The 27,886-nt window shown below is 44.7% G+C and overlaps 12 protein-coding genes across 12 annotated transcripts; 6 read left to right on the top strand and 6 right to left on the bottom strand.

Annotated features, from left to right (window-relative positions):
• The first annotated feature begins 152 nt into the window (after window positions 1–152).
• On the top strand, window positions 153–2,383 carry SJAG_04271 (meiotic RNA-binding protein 1). Its single transcript, XM_002175352.2, has one exon. It carries the CDS (start codon window positions 262–264, stop codon window positions 2,119–2,121), a length of 1,860 nt encoding a protein of 619 aa, XP_002175388.1. The 5' UTR covers window positions 153–261; the 3' UTR covers window positions 2,122–2,383.
• SJAG_04272 (CAF assembly factor complex large subunit Pcf1) lies at window positions 2,214–4,276 on the bottom strand. Its single transcript, XM_002175353.2, has one exon. The coding sequence runs from the start codon at window positions 4,057–4,059 to the stop codon at window positions 2,404–2,406; it is 1,656 nt and encodes a 551-aa protein (XP_002175389.1). The 5' UTR covers window positions 4,060–4,276; the 3' UTR covers window positions 2,214–2,403.
• SJAG_04273 (meiotically upregulated Mug123) lies at window positions 3,333–6,753 on the top strand. Its single transcript, XM_002175354.2, has one exon. It carries the CDS (start codon window positions 4,469–4,471, stop codon window positions 5,219–5,221), a length of 753 nt encoding a protein of 250 aa, XP_002175390.1. The 5' UTR covers window positions 3,333–4,468; the 3' UTR covers window positions 5,222–6,753.
• On the bottom strand, window positions 4,300–7,289 carry SJAG_04274 (histone H4-like TAF Taf6). The gene is made up of 2 exons (XM_002175355.2): window positions 6,672–7,289; window positions 4,300–6,522 (listed from the first exon to the last, which is right to left on the bottom strand). Exons 1-2 carry the CDS (start codon window positions 6,801–6,803, stop codon window positions 5,278–5,280), a joined length of 1,377 nt encoding a protein of 458 aa, XP_002175391.1. The 5' UTR covers window positions 6,804–7,289; the 3' UTR covers window positions 4,300–5,277.
• Window positions 7,041–8,887, top strand: SJAG_04275 (retromer complex subunit Vps5). Its single transcript, XM_002175356.2, has one exon. The coding sequence runs from the start codon at window positions 7,220–7,222 to the stop codon at window positions 8,804–8,806; it is 1,587 nt and encodes a 528-aa protein (XP_002175392.1). The 5' UTR covers window positions 7,041–7,219; the 3' UTR covers window positions 8,807–8,887.
• SJAG_04276 (xylulose kinase) lies at window positions 7,808–11,138 on the bottom strand. Its single transcript, XM_002175357.2, has 2 exons — window positions 9,171–11,138; window positions 7,808–9,123 (listed from the first exon to the last, which is right to left on the bottom strand). The coding sequence occupies exons 1-2, from the start codon at window positions 10,653–10,655 to the stop codon at window positions 8,920–8,922; spliced, it is 1,689 nt and encodes a 562-aa protein (XP_002175393.1). The 5' UTR covers window positions 10,656–11,138; the 3' UTR covers window positions 7,808–8,919.
• On the bottom strand, window positions 11,108–17,196 carry SJAG_04277 (brefeldin A resistance protein). Its single transcript, XM_002175358.2, has one exon. The coding sequence runs from the start codon at window positions 15,742–15,744 to the stop codon at window positions 11,215–11,217; it is 4,530 nt and encodes a 1,509-aa protein (XP_002175394.1). The 5' UTR covers window positions 15,745–17,196; the 3' UTR covers window positions 11,108–11,214.
• On the top strand, window positions 16,782–21,849 carry SJAG_04280 (WEE protein kinase Wee1). The gene has a single exon (XM_002175359.2). It carries the CDS (start codon window positions 18,613–18,615, stop codon window positions 21,058–21,060), a length of 2,448 nt encoding a protein of 815 aa, XP_002175395.1. The 5' UTR covers window positions 16,782–18,612; the 3' UTR covers window positions 21,061–21,849.
• SJAG_04281 (ribosomal protein subunit S18) lies at window positions 21,783–22,606 on the top strand. Its single transcript, XM_002175360.2, has one exon. The coding sequence runs from the start codon at window positions 21,879–21,881 to the stop codon at window positions 22,392–22,394; it is 516 nt and encodes a 171-aa protein (XP_002175396.2). The 5' UTR covers window positions 21,783–21,878; the 3' UTR covers window positions 22,395–22,606.
• SJAG_04282 (phosphomethylpyrimidine kinase) lies at window positions 22,472–24,325 on the bottom strand. Its single transcript, XM_002175361.2, has one exon. It carries the CDS (start codon window positions 23,710–23,712, stop codon window positions 22,675–22,677), a length of 1,038 nt encoding a protein of 345 aa, XP_002175397.2. The 5' UTR covers window positions 23,713–24,325; the 3' UTR covers window positions 22,472–22,674.
• Window positions 24,326–24,614: 289 nt separating this feature from the next.
• SJAG_04283 (translation release factor eRF1 family protein) lies at window positions 24,615–26,112 on the top strand (the record flags this gene model as incomplete). Its single annotated transcript, XM_002175362.2, has 5 exons — window positions 24,615–24,694; window positions 24,753–24,806; window positions 24,864–25,162; window positions 25,210–25,316; window positions 25,363–26,112. The coding sequence occupies 5 exons, from the start codon at window positions 24,615–24,617 to the stop codon at window positions 25,981–25,983; spliced, it is 1,161 nt and encodes a 386-aa protein (XP_002175398.1). The 3' UTR covers window positions 25,984–26,112.
• On the bottom strand, window positions 25,334–27,801 carry SJAG_04284 (nucleoporin Nup61). The gene is made up of 2 exons (XM_002175363.2): window positions 27,557–27,801; window positions 25,334–27,490 (listed from the first exon to the last, which is right to left on the bottom strand). Exons 1-2 carry the CDS (start codon window positions 27,673–27,675, stop codon window positions 26,140–26,142), a joined length of 1,470 nt encoding a protein of 489 aa, XP_002175399.1. The 5' UTR covers window positions 27,676–27,801; the 3' UTR covers window positions 25,334–26,139.
• Between the last annotated feature and the right edge of the window lie 85 nt (window positions 27,802–27,886).

Below are 27,886 nucleotides of genomic sequence, written 5' to 3'. Positions count from 1 at the left end.
GGTAAACTTAGCCATGTGCGAAATACAATAGTGAAAAAAATACATAAAATTATAGTTAACGAGTTGAAGTTTACAACTGTTGATTGTTATAAAATGATCGAGCTATAGCGACTTGTTTACTCATGGACTATATGCGCATAACAAAAATTTGGTTAAGGGTATATTAAGGCAATCAATTGCTAAACATAACTTAACTTCAACCATTCACATTCTTATATCCCTTACATACTTACTATTTACTTTATTAAACTCGCGGTCAAAATGACAGGTGTGGAAGTTCAATCAAAGGATCTTCACGCAACCCAATTGTCACCCGCTCAGGACCCTTTCTCGACAACAGAGGGAGTTGTTCTGTCCACCGAAACCTCAATTGCCGATGAGGACGTCATCCATGACAACAAAACTGAGAACTCAACGGTTATTCTCTTAACACCGCAATCAAGTCCCGATGGTGAAACACATCGACTTCCTTTCTCACCGGAAACCCAGCTCCCCCCAAAACCTTGTCACTTTCCCAAGGAAAATGAATCCTCAAACCCAAACGTTTCTTCGATCGTCGATTCAAATACACTCTATGACAATTCTGAAAATCAAACCTACCTTATGCCTCCTCCGTTCCTTGCACCAGCTGTTTACCCCATGGCTCCAATGAACATTCCCACCGCTTACGTTCAAACTGGTTACCTTCCTGCACCCTACATGAATTATGCTGATCCTCAAACTTCCGTTTTAAAAGCATCAAACGTATACCCACAAACACCTCAATTTTATAACAATTGGGCCCAAAAACCTATGAACCAACCATTTAATCCTCTTAACCCTCAAACTATGAAACAACCTTATATGGAAAACTCTTTACCTCCTCAATGCGTCACACAGTTGACCAACCCTACAATGCCGCCAATGTTTGCCGAAATGCCTCAAGCCAATCAGACGCCTTATCCCCCAATGATGAATCCTGGCCTACTTTCAGCTCCTTATGGTCCTCCAAGTATTGCGACAGCAGCTCCTTTTATTCCTCCTATTCCAGGCAATGGTTTACAGAACTACGTTATTCCCTTTCCCGTGCTAAAAGATCCAGCCTCTCAAAATAATGAATCTCTTCCTAAAGAAATCACAGGTTATGATCAAAATCAATTGCTCGCTCTAGCGTTGGTTCAGCCTGCTATTCCTCCTGCAATTCCGAGTATGTTTCCCGCTGGCAGTGCGAATGAAAGCAAGAAAGCAACAACTGTAGATGCGAATGACAGAAATGTATATATTCGCGGTCTTCCCCCAAACACATCCGATGAACTTTTGTTGATGTACGTTCAACGATTTGGATTAATTGAAAGCAGCAAAGCCATTATTGACATAAACAACAACACTTGCAAAGGCTATGGTTTCGCCTGCTTTCAAAAACAGGAAGACGCGTATCTTTGCATTGCTTGCATGTCTCTCTGTGGCTATCAATGCTCATTTGCCAAAGAAAGCTTTAGTTCTCGTCTCAAGAGTCTCCAGGATCGGGATAGCACTAATCTTTATATCTCGAACTTACCTCCAGATTGGACGGAAGATGACATTCTTAAACTTCTCAACAGCGAGAAAGTTGTTTCCGTTCGAGTATTACGGGATAACAACAATCGCTCAAGAGGAGTTGGTTTCGCTCGAATGCAAGATCGCGACACGGCCGAAAAAACAATTGAAGAATTTAATGGCCACATCATTTCTCAAGAACTTCCCCAACTTCTAATTCGGTTTGCAGATTCTCCCGAGCAAAAGAGTTTCAAAGGTCGTACCCAAAAACGGAGAATGTGGAGAGCTCGTGAGTATAACGTACTGACCAAAAATATGGTGAACAAGGAACCGCCTATGATGCCAGGTTATGACGGATTTTCGGGCCCCAAAGGAATGCTTCCAAACATGGGTGTTTACTACGTGGAGCCTCCGGTGATTAATGTGCCAACTGAAAATTATAGATGGTCAAACCCATCGAAGAATCAAACAGAAAACAGTCGTGAAAAGCAAGAAACAAATGAAACCACAAACCCTACGAAGTCAAACACTCGCAAGAAGTCTCAGCCCTTCCAACGCAACAAATCACAGAACAAGAAGAAACAGGAACTTAACAAAGTAAACTGATCACATCGATGCGCCGCACAGCTAATCACTTCTCTTATTAAACTATGCTTTCTACTATGCATCTAATCTTTACAATGGAATCTTCATCAACACTACCTATCCGAGATCTATTACCACTTTGTGAGTCCACTAATATAATTATATTGTTTATTCTAAACACGGGTGATATGCATGGAACAGCTTTTTTATGGCAAAGAAAGAGATAAATTAGAAACAAGATTTCAGCATGAAAGGGGCCAGGGAAGAGGGTAAAAACGGATAAATGAGTGAAGGAAATGCATTCTAAGCCTGGACATAAGACGCAAAATCCGGCTTAATGATCCAACCATCCGACAGCGATTTTCCAGAACGGACCGCTACCAAATTTAATGTTTCACTGATGACTTGCTTGGTTACATGGGGGAATAATTGACGAAGCTGCTCAACAACTAGTACTTTGTTTCCCTGAAGACCAGCTACAACTGTACAGAAACGCGGTAGGTCCTTTTCAGGAAACTTTGATTTTGGCTTTTGGCGACTTAACTGCAATGTCTGAGTGTTGAGAGACGATTGAGTAAGGACACTTTCTTTTGGCTTAGTAGACCAGTAATCATACGTAGGATTAAGAGTTGTAGCCAAGGCTCCATCTTTTTCCACCAAAATATGAGTAGTATATTGCGGAAACCGCGAGGAATCCCAGGTGGGTTTTTGAATAAATACTTCCAACGGACGAGATGTAGTCGTTGCTTTTACAGAAACGGATGCCTGTAAAGCATCCTCGTCGTCAACAAAGGCAGTATCCGACTCATCGCCAATATCATCCGAAGCATCGTCCTCGTCTTCATCGGATAATAGATCCTCTGCATCTTCTTCTTCGTCATCTGCTATCCATTCCGCTTCAGAATCATAATCATAATTCATAGAATCGTCCTCCCACCAAGGGTAACGAGCAAAATTGGGCTGTGTTGGCTGCCTTGTAAATGTTCCCAAATACGGTGGCCGGACGTCCTCAGCAAACATGATAAGTTTAATGGGTATTCTCCGTAAAGTCTCAAGTACAACTTCCGGTGCAAATTTCGAGCTTGGGTTTTGTAGTTCCTGGACTAAACTACGAACCGTCGAGTTATCCAATTCATTAGAGCCCGCAGTTGCAGATTTTGTTTTAGGTTTAGGCGGAAATATTTTCTGAATGTTTACGTCTGTGCCATTTTGCTCATCATGTTTGCCAAAGAGAAGCCCGTCAAGACTAGCTGTAGTCAGTGTCGCTTGAGGTTTGATCATATAAACGTTATCACGGACGAAGAATGGTTTGAAGTCCTGCCGGAAGTCGGATACTTTTTCGTCTGTCGTTCTTATCTTTTCATTAACTGCCTTTTTGGTGGTCGTTCCTGCCTTAAAGAAAGCATTAAGCTTCAGCTGCTGACGTTCTTTCGCTAAAGCCTGATCTTCCAATGCCTTCTTCTGAAGTTCTTTTTCATGCTGCCGATTTTCACGCTCCAAACGCTTTCGTTCTAATTCTCGTTGCCGAGCCTGTTCACGTTCCTGCCGTTCTTGCTCACGCTTCCTTTTTAACGCTTGCTTCTCCTCTTCTTTTTGTTGACGCTTTTTCTCTCGAAGAAGTCGTTCTTGCTCACGTTTTCGTTGCTTTTCTTCTTGTTGTTGAACTTTCTGTAAACGTTTTACTTCAGAAGGCGTCATTTTTGTTGCTTCCAACTTCCGTTTCCTTTTTCCAGGAATCAGAACTTGAACATCAAAATTCCTTCTCTCATTTACAGGTTCATGAGTCACAATTACTGGTGTTTTACCATTAGTTCCAACTGTATTTTCGTATCCCACCTCGATGGAATTGAAACCCTTCACTTTTAGTAACGTTCCGTTGGATTCCAATTCGTTATTCGCTTCCTTAGTGGTTTCTCCCGAGCTAATTATCCGTTCTTCATCTCCTACATCTACATCCATGTTGTTGCTTTTTGTAGTGTCTAATAAGTGCCAGATTTTGTGGAGGAAACCTTGAAAAGTAACAAGGAGGGACACACAAATTCAACATCTAAAGGAATCATTAAAAAGACTATTTAGTCACATTATCCCCCAATCTCTTAGCGAACAATCTTAGAGCAGATTGAAAAAGGAATTGCATTTTTTCGTCATCTCCCTTCACCAGTTCACCTGAACTGTGTATACATTAAGTTAATCGAAAAAAGAAGCTCAAAATTAATTCATTCCCTACTCCCGGAGTACTATTAATTAAGGAATACCTACTTATTTATTATTAACTGCATTTATCGGCTTAGAGAAAGGATTCTGATATCCAGGAATCGACGAAAAAATACTTTCGTCCCTTTTCTGTGAGAGCAACGTCTAAATAAATATGACAGATCCACGTGCTGGATTACCGTGGTTGAGCAAGGATGGTTCCGAAAGCAACCCGAATGATGCTCCAGTAGCACAGGCAGCAGCTTCGTCTACTATAAATCCAAATGCAGCGCCAGGCCGCATACCGGCTCCTGTAGAGAGAGAAGAAAGAGGATCCTACGTCCAGAACCTTCGTAGAGCCAAAGCAACTGTTTGGACCGATCAGGGCCGACTCGCTCCTGTGAATTCACTCAACTCACGCAAGATGTCTCAACATAGCAAAAAAGGCTTCAGCAAAAGTCTGGGTAGCATGCGTTCCAGAGTGTTCTCAAGTCAGCATCATAACGTTCACCATACTCGGCCTGCATCGTTACATAGCAAGGCCACTGCTCCTCAGCACACACTCTTAACTCCTAGACTTTCTGCAACAGAAGGCAGAGATGATGATGAGGAGGACTTTAAAATTGCGTCTGCAAGCCAGTCTTTTACATTTACTCCTTTTGCAGGCTCTTCGCGTGCTAGTTCTATGCACAGTACGGACACTCCTTCACTTATGGGAATGTCTATGCAGTCGGCAACTGGTACAAACTCGCCGCATTCAGAGGAAAGTGCCTCCGGAAGTGGCTCTCCCACACATGAGTTACAATCGTATCTCGTCACTCATCGCTCCGATAGTTTCAGTTCATCAGACTGGGAAGAACCAGCCGAAGGTGCCAAACGTTTCGTTGTCACAAATGCTACAGAAGAAGATGAACTGGATAGTGACTAAAACAACAGCGAACAAATTAACTTGCATTATTTCATTGTAAGTGTCTGCCTCCCTTTTTAATGAACTTCATCTAAAAGTGTTTTTATGAGCAATGCGTCGTTTTCCTCCATCAACTTTTCCGTTAACAAGATTCCATACGTTTTTTCCAAAAGACCTCGAGTGTTCGGGGGGAGTTGTTCGCTTTCTGCATTTCCAACAGGATGATCATCCTTTAACATGTGAAGTGCATCATTTAGAGCATTGATGCATCTGTTTGCCTCCTGTTTTTCTTGTGGAGTGCCCTTTTCCAATGCCTTAATTACCAGCAACTCGTAAACCTTGATATTGGGCACAATAAGAACACGAATTGCTTCCTTTCCCATTGTTTTAAGACCGATAATGGCGCCATAGTGAGTAGTGAAAGGCTTTGTGTTATCAAGAAAAGCCTTCAACAACGTTCTTGTAACACGAGGCTTCAATGTGTAATAAACATCACCAAATCGATCACAAATAATACCCAGGAGGTATGCGGCAAAATCTCGCAGTTCATAATGCTCAGTGTCCAAACCTCCTGGGCCCAAGTACTTGGCAACCATACATGTCAGAATGGGAGGAATTAGTTGGTGAATATAAGGTTCAACGAAAAGATTAGGGTTATCCAGCAAAGACCAAGCCATTTGCATAAGGGTTTTCAGAACGTTGTGATTGCTTAGGTTCTGTGTGACGGAGTCGGACAGGAAAATGATAAAATACGGCAGCAATTGATGAAGACCCGGGTCAGTACGTAAACTCGACAATGCAGCATTCCTGAGTTCTGCGTTTGAGTCTGAAAGTAAAGCGTTTGCGATGCGTTCAAAGTACAATTGGAGTTCTTTTGAAAGAACGTGTCGAACAAGAGGCTTCACTTCAACATTATCAGCTGAAGGAAAAACATCGCTTGTGCTCTTTCCACCTGCCGACTTTACACCAGCAGCACCAGCTTTCGCTGACCAGTCTCCACCGGCTCCGGAATGATCTGCAGTTGTTGGATTTTGAGGAATGGTAGGCTGAACGCCCTCGATTGCCAACCAGTGAGCTGTGTACGTAATATCTCTCGGGATTTTTGGTAAAGGCGCGTTGATTACTTTCTCAAAATCAATTTCCTCATCGTCCAAATAGTACAATGAACTTTGACCAGGTCCAAGAGGTGCCTCATTAAATACCACTGGCTCATTTGAATTGAATCCATACAATGGTTCCACATTTAAAGTACGCAAAGCAGCAGATATGTCCGAGTTCGTTAGCACACGACGTTTTGAATGCCGCATAAACTTGATTGCTTCCTAAACCAGTTAATGACGGAACCTAATTCAATCTGGTAACAGACTAATAAAATCGACAATACTGAGAAAGCAAACGGTAAACATGATGAAATAGAGCAGCCTACACTATTCCTAAATCCTTCGTCTGGACTTTTGTTTGTAACACGTACCTGTATAATTTGATGAATTCTGTACTCTAAATCCATAGCAATTGCTTTTGCTACATCGTCACCCAAGTTTCCAATCCCAAGCATTTCTGCAAGGTCTTTAATGGAATCTGTATTCCATATTGTTAAAGACATATTTTCAACAATGTTGAATGAGACTGAGAATGGTGGGGTTTGGTAAAACGTTGTTCAGCATGAACAACAAAATTGTACAAAATCAAGAGTGTTAAAGTTATGAAAAAGTAGCACCAAAAGATCTAAAAAACTGCAAGTATTACAACGGTAGAAAGTAAAAAATTTTTGCGTGGAAAATTTATCGCCGCCTATTAGAATGTGTCGTTATAAGACACCCACAAGGAACTCTATCTATCCTTCCAAAGCAAGCTCTAATTAATAATCCTCAATTCTAAGTTTTCCGACTTTACGTCTTAGCGCTCGCGTTTCATTGAGGCGGCCCATTATCAGTTTTTTACCGAAGTTGTGTTGTTCTGCCTCGAGGTGCTACACCGTGCAAGGACAACACATATCCCGTCTACCGAGTACTGCCAAAAATGCTTGGCGATTCTATTTATGACGATCAGGAAGACTTTAACCCTTTTGCCGATGTCGTGTCCCCTCTAGCAAATCCTAAGGAGCCTGAATCGAACACAAGCAGTACGCATGAAGAATCTGATCGGCAGCTTACGACGATTCCCGAAGCCTCGCCTCGTGCGCATCGTGTATTAAGCAGAAAACAGAATTTAAATCCCGTCCACCTGGAGAACTTGACGTTAGAGTCATCACCTCTTGGTCCTTTACAACCTGACATTTCCTCTACTGACCCTATTATTGGCGAAACGAAACATGAATCAAGCATAATAACATCTCATGAAACTCCTGATCATTCCAAGCCTCAATCAATCAAGGAAACTGAACAAAAACTGCATGATGTTGAAGAGTCCTCACTTAATTCCAAATCCAATAACCAAAACAAAGCTCCCGAGGCACCTCTTCCTCATTATGAGATTACTATTCACGATCCCCATAAAGTAGGTGAATTGACATCTGCTCACACCGTTTATTGTGTTACATCAACCGTTACTTATCCAAATGCTCAGTCTCCTACTGAATCAAAAGAAGAACTACAAGTTGAGCGTCGTTACCGCGACTTTTTGTTACTATATCAATTACTTGGTGCTACACACCCTGGAACCATTATTCCTCCTGCTCCTGAAAAGCAGGTCGTTGGTCGATTTGACGATGAATTTGTTGAGTTGAGACGTGCTAGTCTGGAGAAGATGATTCGCAAAATTGCGCAACATCCCCGTTTATGTCAAGACGATGCATTCCGTTATTTTCTTTCAGCATCAGTATTCGATTTACGGTTAAGCCGCCGACATGGAACAGCGGAGTCAAGAGCCTTGTCCAGTTCTGGCAGTGGTATTCTCGGTTCAATTTCTTCTGTGTTCTCCGGTAGTACGGCGAAGTATGCAGAAACGGATGAATTCTTGGAGGAGAAGAAGTTGTACTGGGAAGTTATGGACGCACAATTACGTTCTCTGTATCAGACACTTTCTCTAGTTATGGAACAGCGAGACGAGGTTGGAACGGTTGTCTCGGAATTTGGTGAGTCGTTAGCAAATCTCTCCCTCGTTGAGTTAGATGCAGGTTTGTGTTCCAAGTTGGATGCATTAGCACAATTACAGATGAACCTTCATCAAGTACATGAGCGTCGTGTCGTTCACGATAACTTAACCTTAAGTGTTACTCTCAACGAATACATTCGCACGGCTGAGAGTGTTCAGAATGCATATGCCTCCCGCCAAAAGGTTTGGCAATCTTGGCAATCTGCTATCGCGGAAGCAAATCGTTCTAAGGCTACATTGGACAAGTACATGAAACACGGAAAGACTCAGCAGGAAAAAATTACAAACTACACAAATGAAGTTAATGAGCATCAGCGTGTGGCATCATTACTGGAAGCAGATTACGCAAACGCGACTAAAGTATTGAAGTCTGAATTGGGAAAGATTGAGGAAGAACGCGTAGAAGAATTCAAAGCTAGTGTTGAAACATGGCTCGAGTCTATCATTGAATCCCAAAAAGAAATCATCGATCGGTGGGAAACTTTCCTTCAGCAGCAGCAACAACAAGTTTAATCGCTTATACAGTTAATAATGATTGATGATACATAAAAAAGAGTGATTGACTATAGAATATGCTTGCGTGGATATAAAGTGAAACATACTACACTTTACTAGATTCTTGGGTCTTATTGAACAGGGTCCAACCGTCCCAACAACAGTTCTTGGGCCTTTGAAACAAAAGGTGCAAGCTTTTCATAGTACTCGTGTAAAGCATCAGTAGGCTTCACTTCCGTTTGCTGAAGCCTTTTCGTTCCCTCCCACTTGTCAGCGACAAAACGATCATATTCATTTCGAGCGTTCAAAAGAGAAAATGCAGCCTTCATAGCAGCCTAAATAATGTTAGCGTCATGTTTTGACAACAACACGAATCACATACTCCTACTGCGCAAGCGTTGCTTGTTCCTGTTTTAAGTCGATAAATGTCACATCCCAGAATATTACCGATGGCTTTTACCAAGGTATCATTGCGACTAGCACCTCCTACAACATAAACTCGACGTGGTTTCGTAACACCTTCAAGCAACGGAACAATTCGATTTTTGATGTCCAAAAACTGGCTCTCCACAATTGCAACTACATCATCTTCCGGTGATTTCCAGTTACTTTCCGTTGCCTCTTCAAGTTCCTGGTCGGCATTTATTATAAATCGCCAAACTCCCGGTCCCAGGGGAGGGATAATTTCTCGTTGCGGATAGTACAAACCGATTTTAGCTCCTTCAACATGTTTTGTGCTGTTGAGCGTTCTGAGTGTTTCTAAGCGTCTTGCAGTGACTTCGTCAAACGCATTCCAGCTCGCCATATCGGCAAAGCCATATGCTTTATTAAGCTCATTCCGGACTTCCTCTCGTGCAAGACTTCCATTCTTGTAACAAATCATCACCATATAAGACTTCATGGAGACAGGATGATTAAAAATATGGAATTCCGGCGAGTATTCGTAATGATTGGTTGCCATCAAGACAGTGGTACTTGTACCTAACGAAAGAAGTACGTCTTGTCCAGGAACAAGAGGTAAAGAAAGTATCGTAGCAGGATTGTCACCGGTAAACGGAATGATGGTGCAATTCTCATTAAAGCCATACTTTTCAACATAATAAGGATGGATTTTCCCGAGTTCTGCTATGCTATTCGTCTCCACCGGACCAAGCTTGTTCTTAAGTTCGATTCCACAATGATTATCCCCGCCCACAAGCTGCATTAATTCAGTGCAGTACTCATTTCCACGGATGTCCCACAAGTTCATACCACAAGCATCACTTTGATCCAATGGTGCAAACTTGCCCAACAATAAAGATGCTAAACAGCTTGAGACAAGAGATATCCTTTCAATTTGAGCGTAAGCCTCCGGATGTTGTTTACGAAACTTGAGTATCTGGGGTCCAGAGAATCGCCAATGGGCCTTGGATCCGGTAATTTTCGCCATGTTTGTCGGACCTCCAACAAGTTCCTCCATTTCTCGACACTGGGTAGCTGTACTCGAGTCTTGCCAATTAGGAGATAACGGGAAAACGTTATCAGAAAGCTGTTGTTTAAGGGAATCATGGGAGTTTAAGTTGGCTAATGATTTTGATGCTCCGTTCAGCCAGTACACGCATCCATGCTGCTGACCCGCTCCAGAAATAACCTTAATCCGATTTAAGTCGATGTGTTCATGAAGTCGTTTCAGTACCAAATCTAAAGCTTCAAACCACATAGCGACGGGAGAATGAACTTCGGGCCCATCAACGTAAACGCCCTTAGTCGTACCGTATGAAGGCAAGTCCTTATCGAATTCCACTGAAGATTCATGTAGAACATTTAATTTCTCGTCAATAACAACGCCTTTTAACTGTTGAGTAGATAAATCGAATCCCAAAAACATTATGAAATCACAAAACCATAAAAAGAAAAAACGTTATAACAAAAGTTTGTCGAAATGGTTAAGAGAAAGGGGTAAAGATGAATTGTAAGGAAATGTCTCGCCGTTCCTATTCCGGCACAAATCTCTTCATCTTGTGACGTAAATTTCCGTTCCCCGCTTGAAAGAGAGAAACTAACTTCGAAGTACAGCTATAATATTAATTACAGAACGGTAAGCGAGGTCTGTAACGATAGAATTACAGGAGAAGTAACTAATGAATCGCCGGTCGAGTTGTTTGTTACATTAATTCAACAACACCATGACAGTCCCCCACCATTGTCATTTTGTTCGTTCTTATGGAGGAGCATGAACGAAGTTTATGGTTTTATGCTTTACAATTATAATAAAAATTCTCAAGACATGAATAAAATACCTCACAATAGACCTATTTGCAAACACTTAACCGAGGGAGACCAACACTTGCTCATATGTGTAGAAAAAATTATATTTGATTTAAGTAAATAGACATACGTACATAACAGAACGAAACAACAAAAAAAAAAAAATATCACCGACGATTTTAAGCTACACCTTTAAGCTTCTTACCGAGCCAGGTGCTTTTGAACTTAAGTACACGGAACAAGTAGAAAAGTAAGATCATAGCCAAAGCGTTGAAAGCGACGTAGCCAAAGGTAATGCCAAAGTTACGCCAGCGATGGGCGAACTTCATATCGAAACCGGCGATCATTTGGTCGGCATAACTGTAACGACAATATTCACAGCTACTCGTGGCATTAGGGTTTGTGATATAGCCGTACGCACTTTGCAAGAAAGGGCCCAGATATTCTTGACAAGTTTGTCCTTGTGGAGGATTAATAAGATTGATTTCCTTTTCCGAACACACAACAGGAACATCGTGAATAAGATCACCGAGAATACCCTCGATAATGTAAGTGAAAGGAGTTAAACGATGCATCCAATGCCAGAATTTCACCAATTGAGCAGGTGGCTGCAGAACACCGTTGAATGTGATAACGAAAGAGAAAAGCATACCGTTGATGACGGAAGCAGTCTGTGGGTTGGGACAAGCACTAGCGATTGCCTGACCAAATGTAGAGAAATACAACTGGAAAAGCATATACATAAGCCAAGCATAGCCGGTACGGTCGCTTGAGTGAGGAAGGTGTCTTTCGAAACCGACAGTGTAGAACCAACAAAGGAAGAAAATGGAACCAAAAACAAGGTTGAACGGAATCTCAACGATAATAGCAGCAATGACAAAAGCTATCCAGCTGTAAATATTAGACGGCTTTTCACGGACTTCAAAAACGTCACGCAAGGCCATGAATTTAGGTTGCAAACCATTAATGAAAGCTGTAGCAATAACTGTAGCCATAAACACTGCGAAAAGCTTGTTTTGGACATTTTGAACACCCAATCCTTGCTTGTAGAACGTGAAACCTTGGAAAAGACCGGCGAAAACGTTCAAGACAAGTTTAGAAAGAAGAAGAGATGGGGCACGCCAGTAACTTTGGAAAGTTCTAATCAAAACAAACCGCAATTGGGTCCAAAGAGGCATGGCAAACTTACTTCTCTCCTCCTTGGAAACATTGCCAGGGTCTCTTCCGGGGATCGGCTCAAGGTAGTGATTCACCTCCTCGGAGACTTTCTGCACCTCGTCAGAATTGTTCCATACCTCACTCCAATCACGGTCAACCTTTGCTGTAGCACCAGCTCCAATAACTTCAAGAATATACTCTGCCGGATTCTCCGTGGGATCACACTTTCGACCGCCATGGGACTGGAAATAGTTGATGAGGGTCTCAGAGTTCTCGCCAATGTCACCGAAGTAAACTGTCTTACCGCCTCGTTGCAAAAGAAGCAAACGCTCAAATTGGGAGAAGAGCATGGAGCTGGGTTGATGAATAGTACACAAAATGGCTTGTCCGGCATCAGCAAGTTTACGGAGGAAACAAACGATAGACCAAGCAGATTGACTGTCGAGACCAGAGGTTGGTTCATCCAAGAAAAGCAACAAGACAGGTTTGGCAGCGAGTTCTACACCAATAGTGGCACGCTTACGCTGTTCGACGTTGAGACCAGATCCAGGCAGACCAATAATGGCATCAGCATAATCTTGCATTTCAAGCATCTCAATCACGGACTCGACATACTCGTACTTCTCCTTCATAGGCACAGACTTTGGTTGACGAAGAGCAGCACTGAAACGCAATGCCTCGCGGACAGTGCACTCTGCAATATGAACATCCTGCTGCTGAACATAACCGGTTGAACGCTGGAATGTAGCGGGCAAAGGATATCCATTCACCTTTTGGTCTCCCGTTACCACACCGATATCAACACGTTGGGCAAGAACATTAAGAAGTGTTGTCTTACCGGCACCAGACTCACCCATAAGAGCAGTCAGCTTACCGGGGACAACAAAACCTTGAACATCATTAAGGAGACGTCTCTTCTCGCCCTTGATCGTAATATCGTAGTTCAAGTGGCGCCAGCAGAAGATGTCTTCACTTTTGGCGATAGAGTTATACTTCTCATCATTCGTATCCGTCTGTCTCTCAGCCTTGACGACATCAGCTTGGTCAGGAGGGAGACCGGTTTCAAGATCCAAAGGCTTCTCGGAACCTTTAACGGCGTCCGTAACAGCCTTTGGAGCATGTCCACGACGGAATACGAGGAACTCGCCTCTTTCGTTACTGTAATTAAGATACTCAGTAGCCACCAAGTTAATGAAAAGGAAGAAGAACCAAAAACCAATAATAATACCAAAATTTCTCCAGATATGATTAGGAGTGTAGTTGTAACTTGCCGTAAGAAACTCCTCACCATTGATCACATTAGTGCCCGGGAGACCGGTGGTGACAGGACAAACCTTGTATGTGTCGGGAAGCGAATCGTACTGGCCTCCATAAGGAATCATTTGTGCGCAGGGCACATTGCGATGACGGAGTTCGTTCGAAAGCACAGACTCGAAAGCGAATTGGGCGGGATTCAAGTAAGAGAGCCAGCGGAACCACCAACCAACATAAATAGAGGGAATGGTGAAACCAGTGTAAATACTGATCACCAAAACACCCATACCACCGACGGCGGAAGCAAATTCAACATTTGGACTGACACTGGCAAGTGCACGGAAGAAAGCTGCCATACACAAAGATGCCATAAAGATGAAGAGATAGAAGATAAAGAACGCACCAGCATTCATTTTCAAATGACCCATAAAATAAAGAAGAATACAAAGAATGGTAATGTTGATCAGGCGGAATGGAATGTCGACGATCAACGAACTGAGAACATCAGCGGCGGGATGATAAAGGGCGGAAGTTTTATGTTTTGAAAGGATAGGTCTTTGAGCAAAGAAATTTGCAATCTCAGACATGGTTTGAAGAGCACTGAACAGGACAGCAAAGAAAAGAATACTGCCACGAGAGAAAAGACCGGTTGTGTTTTCGGGGATTTGCCAGAAGACGGAACCGATAATAAGACCTTGGAAGAGGTAAGCAAAAGCCATACTACCAATGAAGGCAGGATCATTAATTGTACGTTGCCACGAACGACGGAAACAGTAGCGCAGTTGCATGGGGAACGTAATTAAGTACGGAGAGTCCTTCTTCTCGCGCTTCATCTTCTCAGCGATAAAGCTCTCCCGGTACAGCTCATGCTTTTCCTTCGCAGAAACATTCGTGAGAGAGTCGGTGTCAGAGGACGAGGCGACGGCTGTGGAGGGCGTAGACTCGTCCCAGCGTTGGTCGTACTCGGCCATCTCGCTCAGCAGGCTCTGATAAAGCGGGCTGTTGACCCACGCCTGCTCAAACTCCTCTGCATTACGGGGAACACGGTCCTCGAAACCCTTGCGGGGTTTGCGGGCATTGGGATCAGTGACAGCAGTCAAGAAATCGGGAGTTGTCTCACGCTCATGACATTCGAAACCCATGTCAATGAAGTACTGACGAGCCTCAGAGCGAGGACCATAGTAGATCATGCGGCCATTGTAAAGCACACCAACACGATCGAAGAGCCGGTACATGTTCTCACTGGCTTGGTACACAGTGACGAACGAGGTAACCTTAAGCACTGCACTCAAGGCGCGCAGAGCCTCAACAAACTCAAGAGCCGTACTGGCATCCAAACCACGAGTACTGTTATCCCAGCAAACCACAGAAGCGCGGGAGCTCAAGCTTTCGCCAATGGACACACGTTTGCGCTCACCGCCCGAAACACCGCGAATAAAGTCATTTCCGACCTTGGTCTTGTAGGTGTGCGACAAACCCAGGGTGCGCGCGAGCAGGTCGCGCAGCTTGGCAGCATACTGGTCGCGTGTCAGATTGCACGGACGGTTGCGAGGTGTACGCATGAGACCCGAAAAGTCGAAGGTCTGTTTCGTTGTGAGTGTTGGGAAGTGCACATCGTTTTCACCGCTGTACACGACGTCTGAAGCAAAATACTTCTTCATAGTATCCTGGTCCAGCCCGTCGAACGAGATGTCGTAGGAATAGTCCTTGTAATGGATCATGTCGCCCTTAACACTACGCAGAAACGTAGAACAGCCGGCACCAGGCCGGCCGAGAATAAGGACGACCTCGCCAGCGTTGGCCATGCAATTGATGTTTGAAAGAATGTTTTTCTGGTGAACCTGGCGCTCACGGAATTTGATGATAGGAAGCATTAACATGTCGAGAAACGAGTTGTTGAACTCGAAACCAGAACCTGCACCGAACACGTTCAGGTCACGGATACGGACACCTGAACGACGAGGCAGGATTCCATGAGCCTTCTCGACCTCTGCGTACGCCTGCAGCCAGCGCTGGAGGTCGAACGTTTCGTCGAGCGCAAACGGATCCGAGTTCACTGCGTCGTTAGAAGCATCCACAGCTTCGTTGTTCATTTCGCTGTCGGTGTGGACGGATTTGCCAGCGAGAGCGTTGGATGCAGTTTGATTCACGATAGTGTTGCTGTCATTCTCGAACGCTTCGTCACGTTCACCTTCGCTGTTCGTGTCGACGAAGCAGTTTACGTCACTGTTTGGCGACGGTGAGCGCGACGAAGAGGCGCTAGTGGGGGGAACGGTATCGGCAACGTTGCTGGACATGACGCTAAGATGGTATGATAAACAAGGAAAAAAGACTGAGAAAAGAGCGTGTGGAAGAGCTTAAGGGAATTGCTCCGGATTGAGACAGGAAAGAGAAAGAAGAGAAAGAATGCAGTACCCGCTGCTGGAGAACAGGAGTAAGGTGTGTGTGGCTCGCTTACTGTAAGCTTAATCGCAAGAAAGGGGTGTTTGCGTAATATCACGGGATGACCCGATTGGTGGGAGAAAGGGTCCTCGGGCAAAGTTTGTCGATCAGTTGTGAGTGTCGATCAAAAAGACCGCTTCGGCTGCAAACCTGAGGCACAAGCGAAACGGGACAGGGGAAATACCGGACACGTACTTATGGGAGGGGATGAGTGCCGCAGCTGAGGAGGCGATGGGTGATTCCGATAAGCAGCAGCAGACAGACGGGGCGAAGAAAAAGCGCAGCAGAGATGGACGGCAAAGGCGCGAAAACTGCGAGTGTCACTCAACGCACTATTTGTTGAGTGTACTGGGCGGCTTTGAGCGATTCTGGAAATCGCCTAACCTTGCAATTCGGGAGGGAAAGCGTTAACGAGACAAGCACTGTGTTTGCAATTCGAAGATGCACTGGTGGGCTGTCTGGGCTCCGGTCGCATTTTTGTACAATGTGGCTCGGAACTATTTTTGCCCGAACCGAAGCAAATAAAGTGGTCGCCCCACACCCAGCTGACTCAACTATGCTGTCCTCGGAGAAGAACCATAAATTGATTATTCACCTCGGGCAGTGTGGATTGGCTGAGTAATCCCGCAGAGAAAGTATATACGTCACAGAATCGTCACCATGGGTGTCTGTCCAATCCTCTTTCGTAGACAGCGCTACAGCGCCCAATCAGCGCCAGGAGTGCGCGCTTATGTAATCACTCAAATTTCTCAGAGCTTAAGCTTGCTTGTGCCGAAGACGCCGGATAGTGAGGTGGAGGGAGCCGCGGTAGGCACAATAGCGAGACGCTGGGCAGCACAGCGCGCTGGGGCGAGGCGGTCGAGACAGCAGGGGCGGGGACAAGCCACTGCCACGTGCAGCTCGCACGTGGCATGATAAACGACAATGTCGACACTGTCGCAGTGGCACTGATATGCACGCTGTCGGCTGCAGCAGCGGCCACAAGCACCAAAGACGCCTCTTTAGTAGCCAGACACGCGACCAGGCACGGACCGTAGTCCGACACGGTTAACAGCTCTAAACAAGACACTTTACAGATGTGTGGTGACAACACTTGCACAGCACATACCGGACAGATGCTGGGCGGTTCCACACCGACTGCGACGTCGCTCTGGCCCATGGCCGATGGCTTACCCCACACGCATCCCACACATCCCCTGCTGCACGCAGACCCTGTTGCGCCGAATCCCACATGGCCCCCGTCAGGCCCAGTTTTTGCCGCCATTCGTCCTGCGGAACGGCCCCGTTATATCCGAATTGGCCAGCAGCAGGGTTAGGGCCGACGCGTCGACGCGTTGCAAATTCGTTTTCGCGTCGCGTCTGCTGCAAACCGCGACGCGTCTCTCGGTAGCGCTTTCCCGATTCCCCGCTTCTTCGGCAACCTTCATCGGCTAGTGGCTTAGCGATTACGCTCTTGACGTCACTTTTCGTCTCGCATCGCGTGCTGTGGAGACGCTAGCGAGTCATTGTAGTGCGCTTAGTGAAGTAGTTGTCGGCACAATGCTCTCATACGCGTCTTCAGAGCACGTTTAGACACGTACGTAAGGGGTTCGTGTTCATGGCCACCAAACGCGCTTATGAGTTGAGCCCTCTGCCAACAGCATCCTGCGAACCTGCTGCTCAATTTCACACCGTTCCGGCGGTTCAGCTTGTAAAAAAAGCGCCTTTTGCTACGTTTAGAACGGTTCTCATTGCTCTCTGTACGTCGTAGTTAATAGTTTTGCTTGGTTTCTGTCGTCTTGGACGAAGTCGCCCCTTGTTTCCCGTGTGTTTCCCATTTCACAACAGCCGGCAGCCTTGTTTTGTCTCTCTCTCTCGTTCCTGGACAAGCTAGCAGCTACCAACGAACGGACGGCCGTACGCACGTACATAACTCCCAACGACAATACTTCGCGTGCATACACACATTACGTATACCATTCACCTACGTAGATCCACTCACCGCTGTCTGGACGAAACAAAACGAAACAAAACAACGTCCAGGAGCCTGCCTGTGGTCTGTTTTGTGTATTTCCTCGAAAAAAAGAGACTGTGAAGCTTTCCCGGGTTTCTGTGTGTTTTGTCGTTCTCTGGGCATTCGTCTCGTGTTTCCCTTTGATTTCTCGTTCCTTTCTTGCTCTTGGAAGTTTTGTTCTTTTTTTTTCCTTTTTTTTATTTTTTCGTCCGATTTTTTATTTTTCCTTCTATTTTCTCTTTATTCACGTTTTGCCTATTTCCCTGGCACATCCGTTTCCCTTCGTGTGCAGACAACATCTTCAGCTTTTCGCGGATCTCCTACCCAGTCATTGGCTGTGTTTTCCTCGTGCGCTTTTTTTCGACACTTTGTCGTTCGGCTTATTTCCGTTTTCGTGTGCGTCGCGCCCGCTATAACGAATTTGACTCACTAAGGCCGTTTGTAAAAAAATATTTGCTCAATTTCTTTTTTTTTACTTAAGGACCTCAATTTTTTGCGTCCTCAACAAATACTCGAGCGGCCGAACACAGACCCCAAGACCTATCCTCTCGCGGTGACAAGTGGCTGCACAGCGTCCCTGTCGACTCCTCACAGCTTTCGTTGCATTCGCCGAGTTCCAGCTCTCGTTTACTCCTTTTCTGTTGCAGCGTCCAGTAAGCTCTGCCCTGCCCCTCCGCTTGTAGCATTTCCCTTTGTGTCTACTTGCTCTTCTCCCCACAAAACAACCAATATGTGCTCTTCCTCACACACGAAACGGCGGCAGTACCCGTTGCGTCGATCGCAACGTCTCATGGACCTGAACCAGGCCTCCCTGCCTCTTGGCTCTTCTCATTCTACCACCAGTCGCACGCACGGTGCACACTCGCCCAGTATAACGATCACGACGACCCCGTCGTCGTCAGTCCGTCTTTCGAACAGCGGACGTGGACGGCCAAGCTTGCTGCATACGGCCACTTCGCCCGTCGACGGGCCCATTCTGACTCGACCCGGCTCCGCTCGGGCTTCCCCTTCCCCTGCCCTCTCGTGCAATGGTCCTTTGAATCCTCGCGGCCACACGACCCCCTCACCGTCCCTTTCTATTTGTAAACACTCCCGACCCTCCACGCCGTCTTATGCGCCCGTTGCCTCTCTCAACGGTGCTTCAGCAAACCAAGCCAAACGGCCCTATTTCTCAACTATGCAGCAGCCGGAAGGCTTGCTGTCGCCCGACGATGCTTTCCACCCCTCACACGCTGCGAATGGCACTCATGCTCCCTCCTTCATTCCCCTTACGCCGGCACCAAAAATTCGTAAAAGCAATGCCTTCCAGGACTTATTCGTCACTTCTCGCTTTGGTTCCTCCAACCAGGGTGTCACAGGTGCCTTTACCCCCACCGACACAACCTTCAGCTCGTCCTTCTTGGCTAGTGCTCGGCAGCCCACTGGTTTTACGCCGGCCACCGTGCGGCAACAGTCGACGCCCTCCGGCCATGCTTCTTCGCTCCGTGAAAACTCGCCTGCCCTTTTCGCAACTTCAACTCCCATTCATGCCTCTGTCCGTCGTACACGCACACGCACGCCTTTGGGCGAGCTGTCGCCTCCTTCACTCGCGAATTCCCCAACGGAGGCAAACTTTTTCCCTAACCTTTCGCTGCCTAACCCCGTTCAGCATGCTTCTGATTCCCTTAATACCCCTTTCCGAACGGTAAAACCTTTCTCTAAAGCGTTCATGAGCACCGGTCTGCTTTCCAAGGCCAATCGCACACGGAACCATAACCGTAACTCTAACAATCCTCCCAGCACTCCTTCTAAACGGAACAGCTTTTTTCAGTCTGTCTCTCTCAGTCAACTCTCGCCCTTATCTCCGTCTACACCTCGCAACCATGGTCCGCTCGAGTTGCCCACACACGGCGATGATGTTTCATTGCTAAGTCGGTTGGAAAAGGGTTCGAATAGTTTCCTTCGTTTTCGGCTCCCCCATTCAAATAGCCGTCGCTCTTCGCGGTCGTTTTTGGGCAGCGCCGTCAAGACCTCAACGCCCATCACGAATCGCAACAATGAGGCTTTTAGCCCGTGCACTCCTACAAGAACTTTGCATCCACTGGCAACTACGACATTGCCCATGTCGCGGTCGCGGTCCAATTCGTTGTTGAGTAATAAGGACGACTGTGTACAGTCGCCGTCTACTGAGTTTACTCTTTCATTTCCCTCTGCCCTTACTGAGTGTCCATCTTCGCCAACGGAACATCTTCGCACACGTTTCCGTAATGTAACTTTACTGGGGCAAGGTGAATTCAGCGAGGTGTTTCAAGTGGAACATCCGTTGGAACGCACGGTGAAGTATGCCGTGAAAAAACTAAAAGTGAAGTACAGTGGCCCGAAGGAACGTCAACGTCTTTTGCAAGAGGTTGGCATTCAGCACGCTTTACGCGGTCATGATCACATTGTGGAACTGATTGATTCTTGGGAATGGGATGGCTACTTGTACATGCAAACAGAGCTTTGCGAAAATGGAAGCTTAGACAAGTTCTTGGAGGAACAAGGACATTACTCACGGCTCGACGAGTTCCGTGTTTGGAAGATCCTGATCGAGCTGAGTCTTGGTCTACAGTACATCCACCATCAAAACTTCGTTCATCTCGATTTGAAGCCCGCAAACATTATGATTACGTTTGAGGGCACCTTAAAAATTGGAGATTTTGGTATGGCCAGCACATGGCCCGTCACCAATGGAACAGAGCGCGAGGGCGATTGCGAGTACATCGCTCCAGAAGTGTTGACACACCATCAATACGATAAGCCCGCCGATGTCTTCAGCCTTGGCATAACGGTGTTTGAGGCTGCGGCTAACATTGTCTTGCCTGACAATGGCTTGTCATGGCGCAAGCTTCGCTCGGGCGATCTGTCAGACGCTCCTCGTTTATCGTCTAGCGAATTTCGTTCATCCAGTTCGCTCGACACAGGAGAAATACCAGCAAATAACATCATTGGACAAGGAGGCTTGGATCGAATTGTCCAGTGGATGCTTTCACCAAACCCTCTTGACCGTCCCACTGTCGACCAAGTGTTGACGACGGATGAAGTGGCCTGGATTGAATCGCGACGCAAGGCCGGTGCAACAATTTACGAAGGAATTTATGGTTCTTCGAATTCGTCGCACTCTGACCAAATGATGGAGGACTGGCATGTCGCCGTATAAGTTTTAATTTCCCGACAACTTGTATCTATGCATCAATTCCCTCGCTGTTTATCTATTTCAAACTTTTTTTTGCCCCCTTTCCATCTCTTTTTAGATACCCTTTCACTTCCTTGCTTCTGAATCCTCTCTCCGCATATTTTTTTTGTCCTATACCTTTCCCATTCCGGTCGTTCACGCTTGTGCTATGTTTGCACGCATGTATGCTATACTGTTGAGTTAGCTCGTGTTTTTTATATGATGGTAAGATCCATCTTTATCCTATTACTCCGGATGCGATCTGTCTCCTCTTTACGATGCCTTCCTTGATATGTCTAATGTCGCCTGTATTTATCTACTGGCTTCCTACTTCTGATGTACTGCTTCCCGCATCTACACAGTTCACGCATCTTCACAAAAGTAACGCTTGAAGCACTCCTTCTGTTCTCGTGTTATTCCAATTTATTTTAAATATTCGTTTTTATTTTTCTGTACGTTTTTTTTTATTTTTTTTTTTTGGGAATTTCTTTCGGACCATTGCGATACCTTTCTGTTCTTAAGTAGGACGGATGCACTTGCAATTGAAACCACTTTCTAATTATACGTGGTCCGGTTTTCTTATTATTTTTGTGGTTAGTTAGCTTTTTTATTATTATTAATTGACTGACCCGGTTTTCATTTCTCTTTTCACTTTTTCTTTATCTCCTCTATAACATAGCTAAGTTTAGTGAAAAGCGACTTTTGGCGAAACTCACCACCAAAAAAGCAGCAAGTCTGTTGCATCGATATAGGAGATAGCTGTTACGAGAAACGATTCCTGGGTTAATTGGAAGAAAAGACCGATGAAGCTTTTGGATTCATTAATTACAACTTTTCAACATGGGACTTTTACAAGTACTGGATCCATTGTACGAACGAATGTGTTGAGAAAGTCTAATAACCTTCGCTCTTTACGGTTTATTACTACGAAATACAATACCTCTCAGCAACGGCAAGGAAAGAACAGCAGTTCAGTTACTATCCCTCGATCATTGATGCCAAACCTTGGTCCTGGTGATGTGTATACCCCTTCGGACCTCACACTGGAGGCTGTTGATGCGCAAAGAAACGAGTTTCGGCAGCGTCGTCCTGCGGATCCGTTTACTGCTCTTGGTAAATCGCCTCTAGACTATTGGAAAAATCCGGTGGTTCTTTCAGAGTATTTGACCGAACTAGGTCGCATAAAACATCGAGCAGTAACGGGATTGTCAGCCAAGCACCAACGTCAGCTTACAAGAGCCATCAAACGAGCTCGTGCTACTGGTGTGCTTCCAAGTAAATGTCGCTCGGTACATTGGGCCTTACAGACAAAGTTTTGAGCGTGATCATTGTACTATATACTTTTAGGCTCGCTGTGTCTCTCGAGTCTACTACTACTACTACTACTACTACATTTATAGGTTTATAATTAACAGTAATTGATTAAATGAATGAAAAGAAACCTGACACTAGGCAGGACATTACGGTAACATAACGGAAAACGATGAAAATAACGGAATGTGTAAAGATAAAAGATAAAACAGAGGAGGGAAGTCGAGTGCTCCTCAGAGCACGTTTACTGAAGTGAGGACTGTTAACAGTCGAACACAGGTGATACCGTCATCGTAGCGCAGGTCGCAAAAGTATGTCAGGGTCACATTTGGACATCGTGTACAGATGCATGGGAGGCTTCGATTTAAATTCATGCTGTGACAAACTGAAAAAGAATTGAGCTGTCTTGTTTGAAGCAGAAGCAGTAGTGTCAATGTGTTCTAATGCGATTTCAACCATGCTAATAGCATCCCTTATGGCAATAAGTGGTGGTTTTCCCAGGGCAAGGTTAGAAGCAACGGAAGCTGTAAGTGAACAACTAGTGCCACGAACGTTGTAATTTGACACATAGGGCTTGTGGACTATGTAAATCTGTGATCCGTCGTAGACAGTGTCAATGGTCCAAAGAGGTTGACGTTGAGAAGCATTTTCAACGATTCGAAGACGGTTATCGAATGCAACATGATGGCCTTTGAGAATAACATATTTCGGTCCAAGCTTCCACAGTTCTTCAAGCAGTTTGCAAATATCTCCAAACGACCGCATACTCGTGAACGAACGACCTGTTGCTCCCTTCACTAGCAGACACGCCTCCATTATATTTGAACCAAAAACAAGTACTCGGGGAATAAGATCGCGTATAAGTGAACGCAGGGCACGTTTCTGGCACATCACATTGCCTCTATTTGTAACAATGACCGAGTCCATGACAACGTTCTTTACTTTGTAACGATCAAGCGCACGAACGACTGCTTGGATGCTGTCCACATCGGAAAGCATACCAATCTTGACTGCATGACATTCGACATCTGCCAAACAGGCATTGAATTGCTGTTCTATCAGAGGGGCAGGAATTGGGAACACGTCGTGAAGCCCTGTAGAGTTCTGAGAGGTGATACAAGTTACTACGCTCATACCGTACACTTTATGAGCTAAGATTGCTTTTAAGTCAGCTTGCAAACCAGCACCTCCACTGCTGTCTGAACCGGCCACCGTCAAACATACCGGCCGTAAAGGCCTTTGAGAAAAGCTCGAGATTGGCGTAGTCAATACTTCATCTTCACTCAACGGACTAAGAGACGGTGATGAAGGACAACTAGAATCCATCCTTAACGAGTCCGAATCGAATTTTTCCGTGCCATCAATGTCGTACATCGGCGTACTCCTTTGGAGAACATCTCGATTTTGAAGGTTCAGCATATTTACGAGGAACCTGATTCTTAATTAAATTTGATGGTAAGCAGCGTAAACAAATAAGGAATAAGTGAAATTAACCTGTTCAGTTTAATAGACCTTTTTTGGATTGGAACAATAAACGGGTCCCGTGGTACCGTTCTCTAAAAGCTATTTCTTGGTCTTTTCCTGCGAAAAATCTTCCAATTGCAGCCAAGTATGTAGGATAATTTAAAAATGGAAAACTCGCTCAAAAAACGATCTCCCTGATTATTTTATCCAAATTCTTCGTCTAATGCCTAAAGACGTCGCGTATACCGATACAGCAATATCGAACGTTTACTACTGAGTCAAAATAACGTCTTCTAATTACAGTGTTTTGATGGGCTCGTCTGACCTTCTTCTGATATATAGGGTGTGTTAAGGACAAGTATACTTCATTCACCTAATGGCAAGTGCTTATTAATCCATTGTCTTGTCGTTCTGACGGCAAATTGGATTTTGCCAAAAGGTTACCGGTTACCGAAGACATAGGATGCAAGTATGCGAACGGCTTTGTATAAAAGGAAGAAAAACCACGCTCAAAAAATAGAAAAAAAATAGAAAAAAATGCCTAATGTTATAAAGAGTAACTAATTGATCTAATAACTTGTAATTAGACATTTTCCGCGTCTTTTTTTGTTTCATTGAAAAATAAATAAATAAAAATAAACGATGGCAAAAATTGACTTCACACGTGCAATAATGCGAAAACTCTAAATCATTTAAAGTTTAGCGACACGTTTTGCTACACTTTTGTTATTCACCTGCGTTTGGGCAATGAGTTTTCAACAGCAATGAAACTAATTAACAAATCTCTGGAAAGAGATGGTTCTGGAAGCGTTGTTTTGCTTCCAGAAGAACCGGAGGACATGTGGTATGAGTTGTGCACAGTTCGATAGTTTTAGGGTTGGTCATCATTGGTAACATCATAGGCACCTTTACAATATTTTTCAAGTCGGAGATGAATTGAAAGCTTCCACCGTTCGGTAAGCATAATGAATATTTCATGCAGCAGTATGAGTACTAATTCGTGCTTATATTAGACGTGTTATTCGAATTGGGGCCACTGGAAGCCGCACAGATTCTAGGGTGCAAATGTCATTACGTATTGCTATTGAGTCTATGGATTTTGACACACATGCTAGCGAACTACATGTTAAGGGAAAAACTACTGAACAACATCCAGATGTAAAAGCTGGTTCGTATCATACTTTAGATTTGGAACTGCATCGAAAAGTCACTGTGTTTAAAAAGGAATGGGATAGCTTTGCTTTGGAACGCGTAGAAGAAGCTTGCGATCCAGCTGCAAAGGCCCAAATTGGCGCCATTGTTTTGGAAGAAGGTTTGTTATGTTACTCGCGCACTGAAATTCACATTACTCACAATCAGGCTTGGCCAATATTTGCCTTATTACCGAGAGTATGACGATCCTCCGTCAAAGAGTGGAACACAACATTCCAAGAAAGCGTCGTAATGACAGCTCGGCTTATCAAAAGGTTGGCACTTTTTTTTATAAGCTACTTTGAAGCTAACTATGTTTAGGGCATTGATAAGTTTTATGGTCTTGTGTACCAAGCTATGGTGCAGGATTTCGACTTTGATGCTCTCAAAGTCATCGTCCTTGCCTCTCCGGGTTTTGTGGCCAAGGGACTGTACGACTACATATTCTCAATGGCTGTGAAACTTGAGAACAAAAAGCTTGTAAAATCAAAGGGCAAGTTTCTTATCGTTCATACTAGTACAGGACACATTCATACATTGAATGAAGTCTTAAAAGATCCCTCGGTCCAATCCCAGCTTTCAGACACGAAATTCGTTGAAGAGTCAAGAGTGCTGGAAAAGTTTTACAAAACCATGGATGATGATGAACTCCGGACAGTTTACGGCCCAAAACAGGTTGAGCGCGCCTTCGAGCTCAGTGCAATTTCACAGCTCCTCATCAGTGACACACTTTTTAGAAGTCTAGACATTGCAACCAGGAAACACTGGGTGAAGATGGTAGAAAACGTTAAACAAGCCGGAGGAACTGTCTACAAATTTAGCAGTCTTCATGAATCTGGAAAACAATTGGATCAACTGTCTGGCATCGCGGCCATTCTCAGCTATCCCGTCGAAATCGAGGTCGACGAAGACTCTGATCCATTTGATTCAGATTCTCTTTAAGGAAGACAATCTATGCCCTTAAACATTGTACTTTCTTGCATCACCAGCTTATCACAGCAATGTCTGATATAGAGCGTTACAATAAAACAATAAGAATACCAATTGCAGAAAAAAATTACAAAACTTCGTTCATTGTATGTGTGTTAGATGTAAATCCTACTCCTTATGCTTGTTCAACTTGTTAAGGAGCTCTTCAGCTACAGAAGGCTCCTTCACGCGGATCAGGTACGTATCAAGCGACTTTCCGTCAGCAGAAGCTGCGGGAAGCTTCACTTCTTTTTTGCCGGCCATCTCATACTTAAAGTCTTTGCAAAGACGGACGTTCAGCAAGACTTTTCCACTACCATCTACACGAACGATAACGCGAGCGGCACCGGTGTCTTTGTCCACATTGATCTTCAAAGGTCCGAGACCAACATCCTTGTATGCTTTAGATTCCTTGTCAAAGCGATAGATTTTAGCACGAGTGTTAATAACACTATCCTCATTTTCTTCACCTTCGCCCTTTCCTGCAACAAGATCATCATTTGTTCTTGCAGCAGAAGAAGACTCAGACTCATTGTCTTGCTTTTCCTCGGCTTCTTGTTTGGGCTCTTCCTTGGCCTCGGTGGATTGTTTCTCAGCAGCAGGCTTTTCCTCCGATTTTTCAGCAGTCTTGTTGAAGGAAAATGCAGGCTTGACGTTCGTGCCAAAGCTGAAACCCAAAGACTGGAAAGCCATAGGCTTAGTGTCAGCAAGTGGTGACTTCTTAGCGGAAAGGGGATTTGTAAAAGTAAACGGTTTGTCTGGAGTGTTGAACTTTATGGGCTTGTCTGCTGACCAAGAGAAGTTTGCAGAATCTGCCTGCTCTGTTTTAGAAGGGGTATTTTCGGAATTGGAGACGGCAGCAGGCTCAACCTCTTTTCCTTCATGCTTAGTAATTGTTTGTTCTTTGGGCTTCTCAGACGAAGTAGCAGAGAAGGAAAAAGACGGCTTAGTGGTGGCACCAAAAGAGAATGATGGAGCGGCAGCTGTCGAAGTTGACGAAGCAGAACTCACGGAGGGGAGCTTAGCCTTAGCAGCTTCCTCGGTAGTTTTTCTGTTGCTAGCTCCATTTAAACCGAAGGAAAATGTATTGGTTGTAGCAGGTGCAACGGGAGTAGAGAAAGCGAACTTAGGAGTAGCAATAGGTGCGGGAACGCTAGTCGAAATCTCATTTCTTTTAGATGTAATTGATGCGGAACTAATGCTTGACCAGTGCTTCTTGTATTCCGAAAACAAGGGAGCTAAGTCAGCGAAGGCATCATTTTCCACACTCTTAGTCACCGCGTCAACAAAGCATTTATTTAAGCCTCTCTTCTTCAAATAAACATCGTAATCTGCGTTTGAAACAGTCGTGGGCTTTGCTTCAACCTTCGTAGACGAGGCCGTACTCGGAGCAGATTGATTTTTCAAAAAGTTTGAAAACAAACCTCCAGCAGTCGTAGGTGTCGCGCCTGTTTTTTTTCTTGATTTAGGTCTTGCAATCCTTGAATGTATTCAGTTAGTCACAATAATTACTAGGCAAATTACAGGAGTAGTTTTAGTAACATACTTTCTGGATGCGAGGACTTCAGCAGATGCTTCAGTTGGAATTTCAGCAGGACCATGGCGGTCATCATCAGACTCTTCACTGTCTTTTGTGATTTGATGCTCCGCACCTCTTTTAGCCATTTTGTTCCTTAGGACTAAATTTTGTTTTGTGCTGGTGTTGAATGTGTCTGTGGAGAATCTCCGTTAGGGTTGGACAAATTACACAATACAACAAAACTGTCGAAGAACACGAAACGAAAATGGTCAATTCGTAGTGATTGTAAGCAATTAACTATAATAATAATATAATTGCTTTGTTTTATAGTCGCTTGAAGTAACTTCTCCTTTTTCT

The sequence above is a fragment of the Schizosaccharomyces japonicus genome (genome assembly GCF_000149845.2).
Source record: "Schizosaccharomyces japonicus yFS275 unplaced genomic scaffold supercont5.2, whole genome shotgun sequence".
Taxonomy (NCBI): Eukaryota; Fungi; Ascomycota; class Schizosaccharomycetes; order Schizosaccharomycetales; family Schizosaccharomycetaceae; genus Schizosaccharomyces; species Schizosaccharomyces japonicus.
Note: the sequence above shows the minus strand (reverse complement) of the source record. Positions and strands in the feature narration are given on the sequence as shown.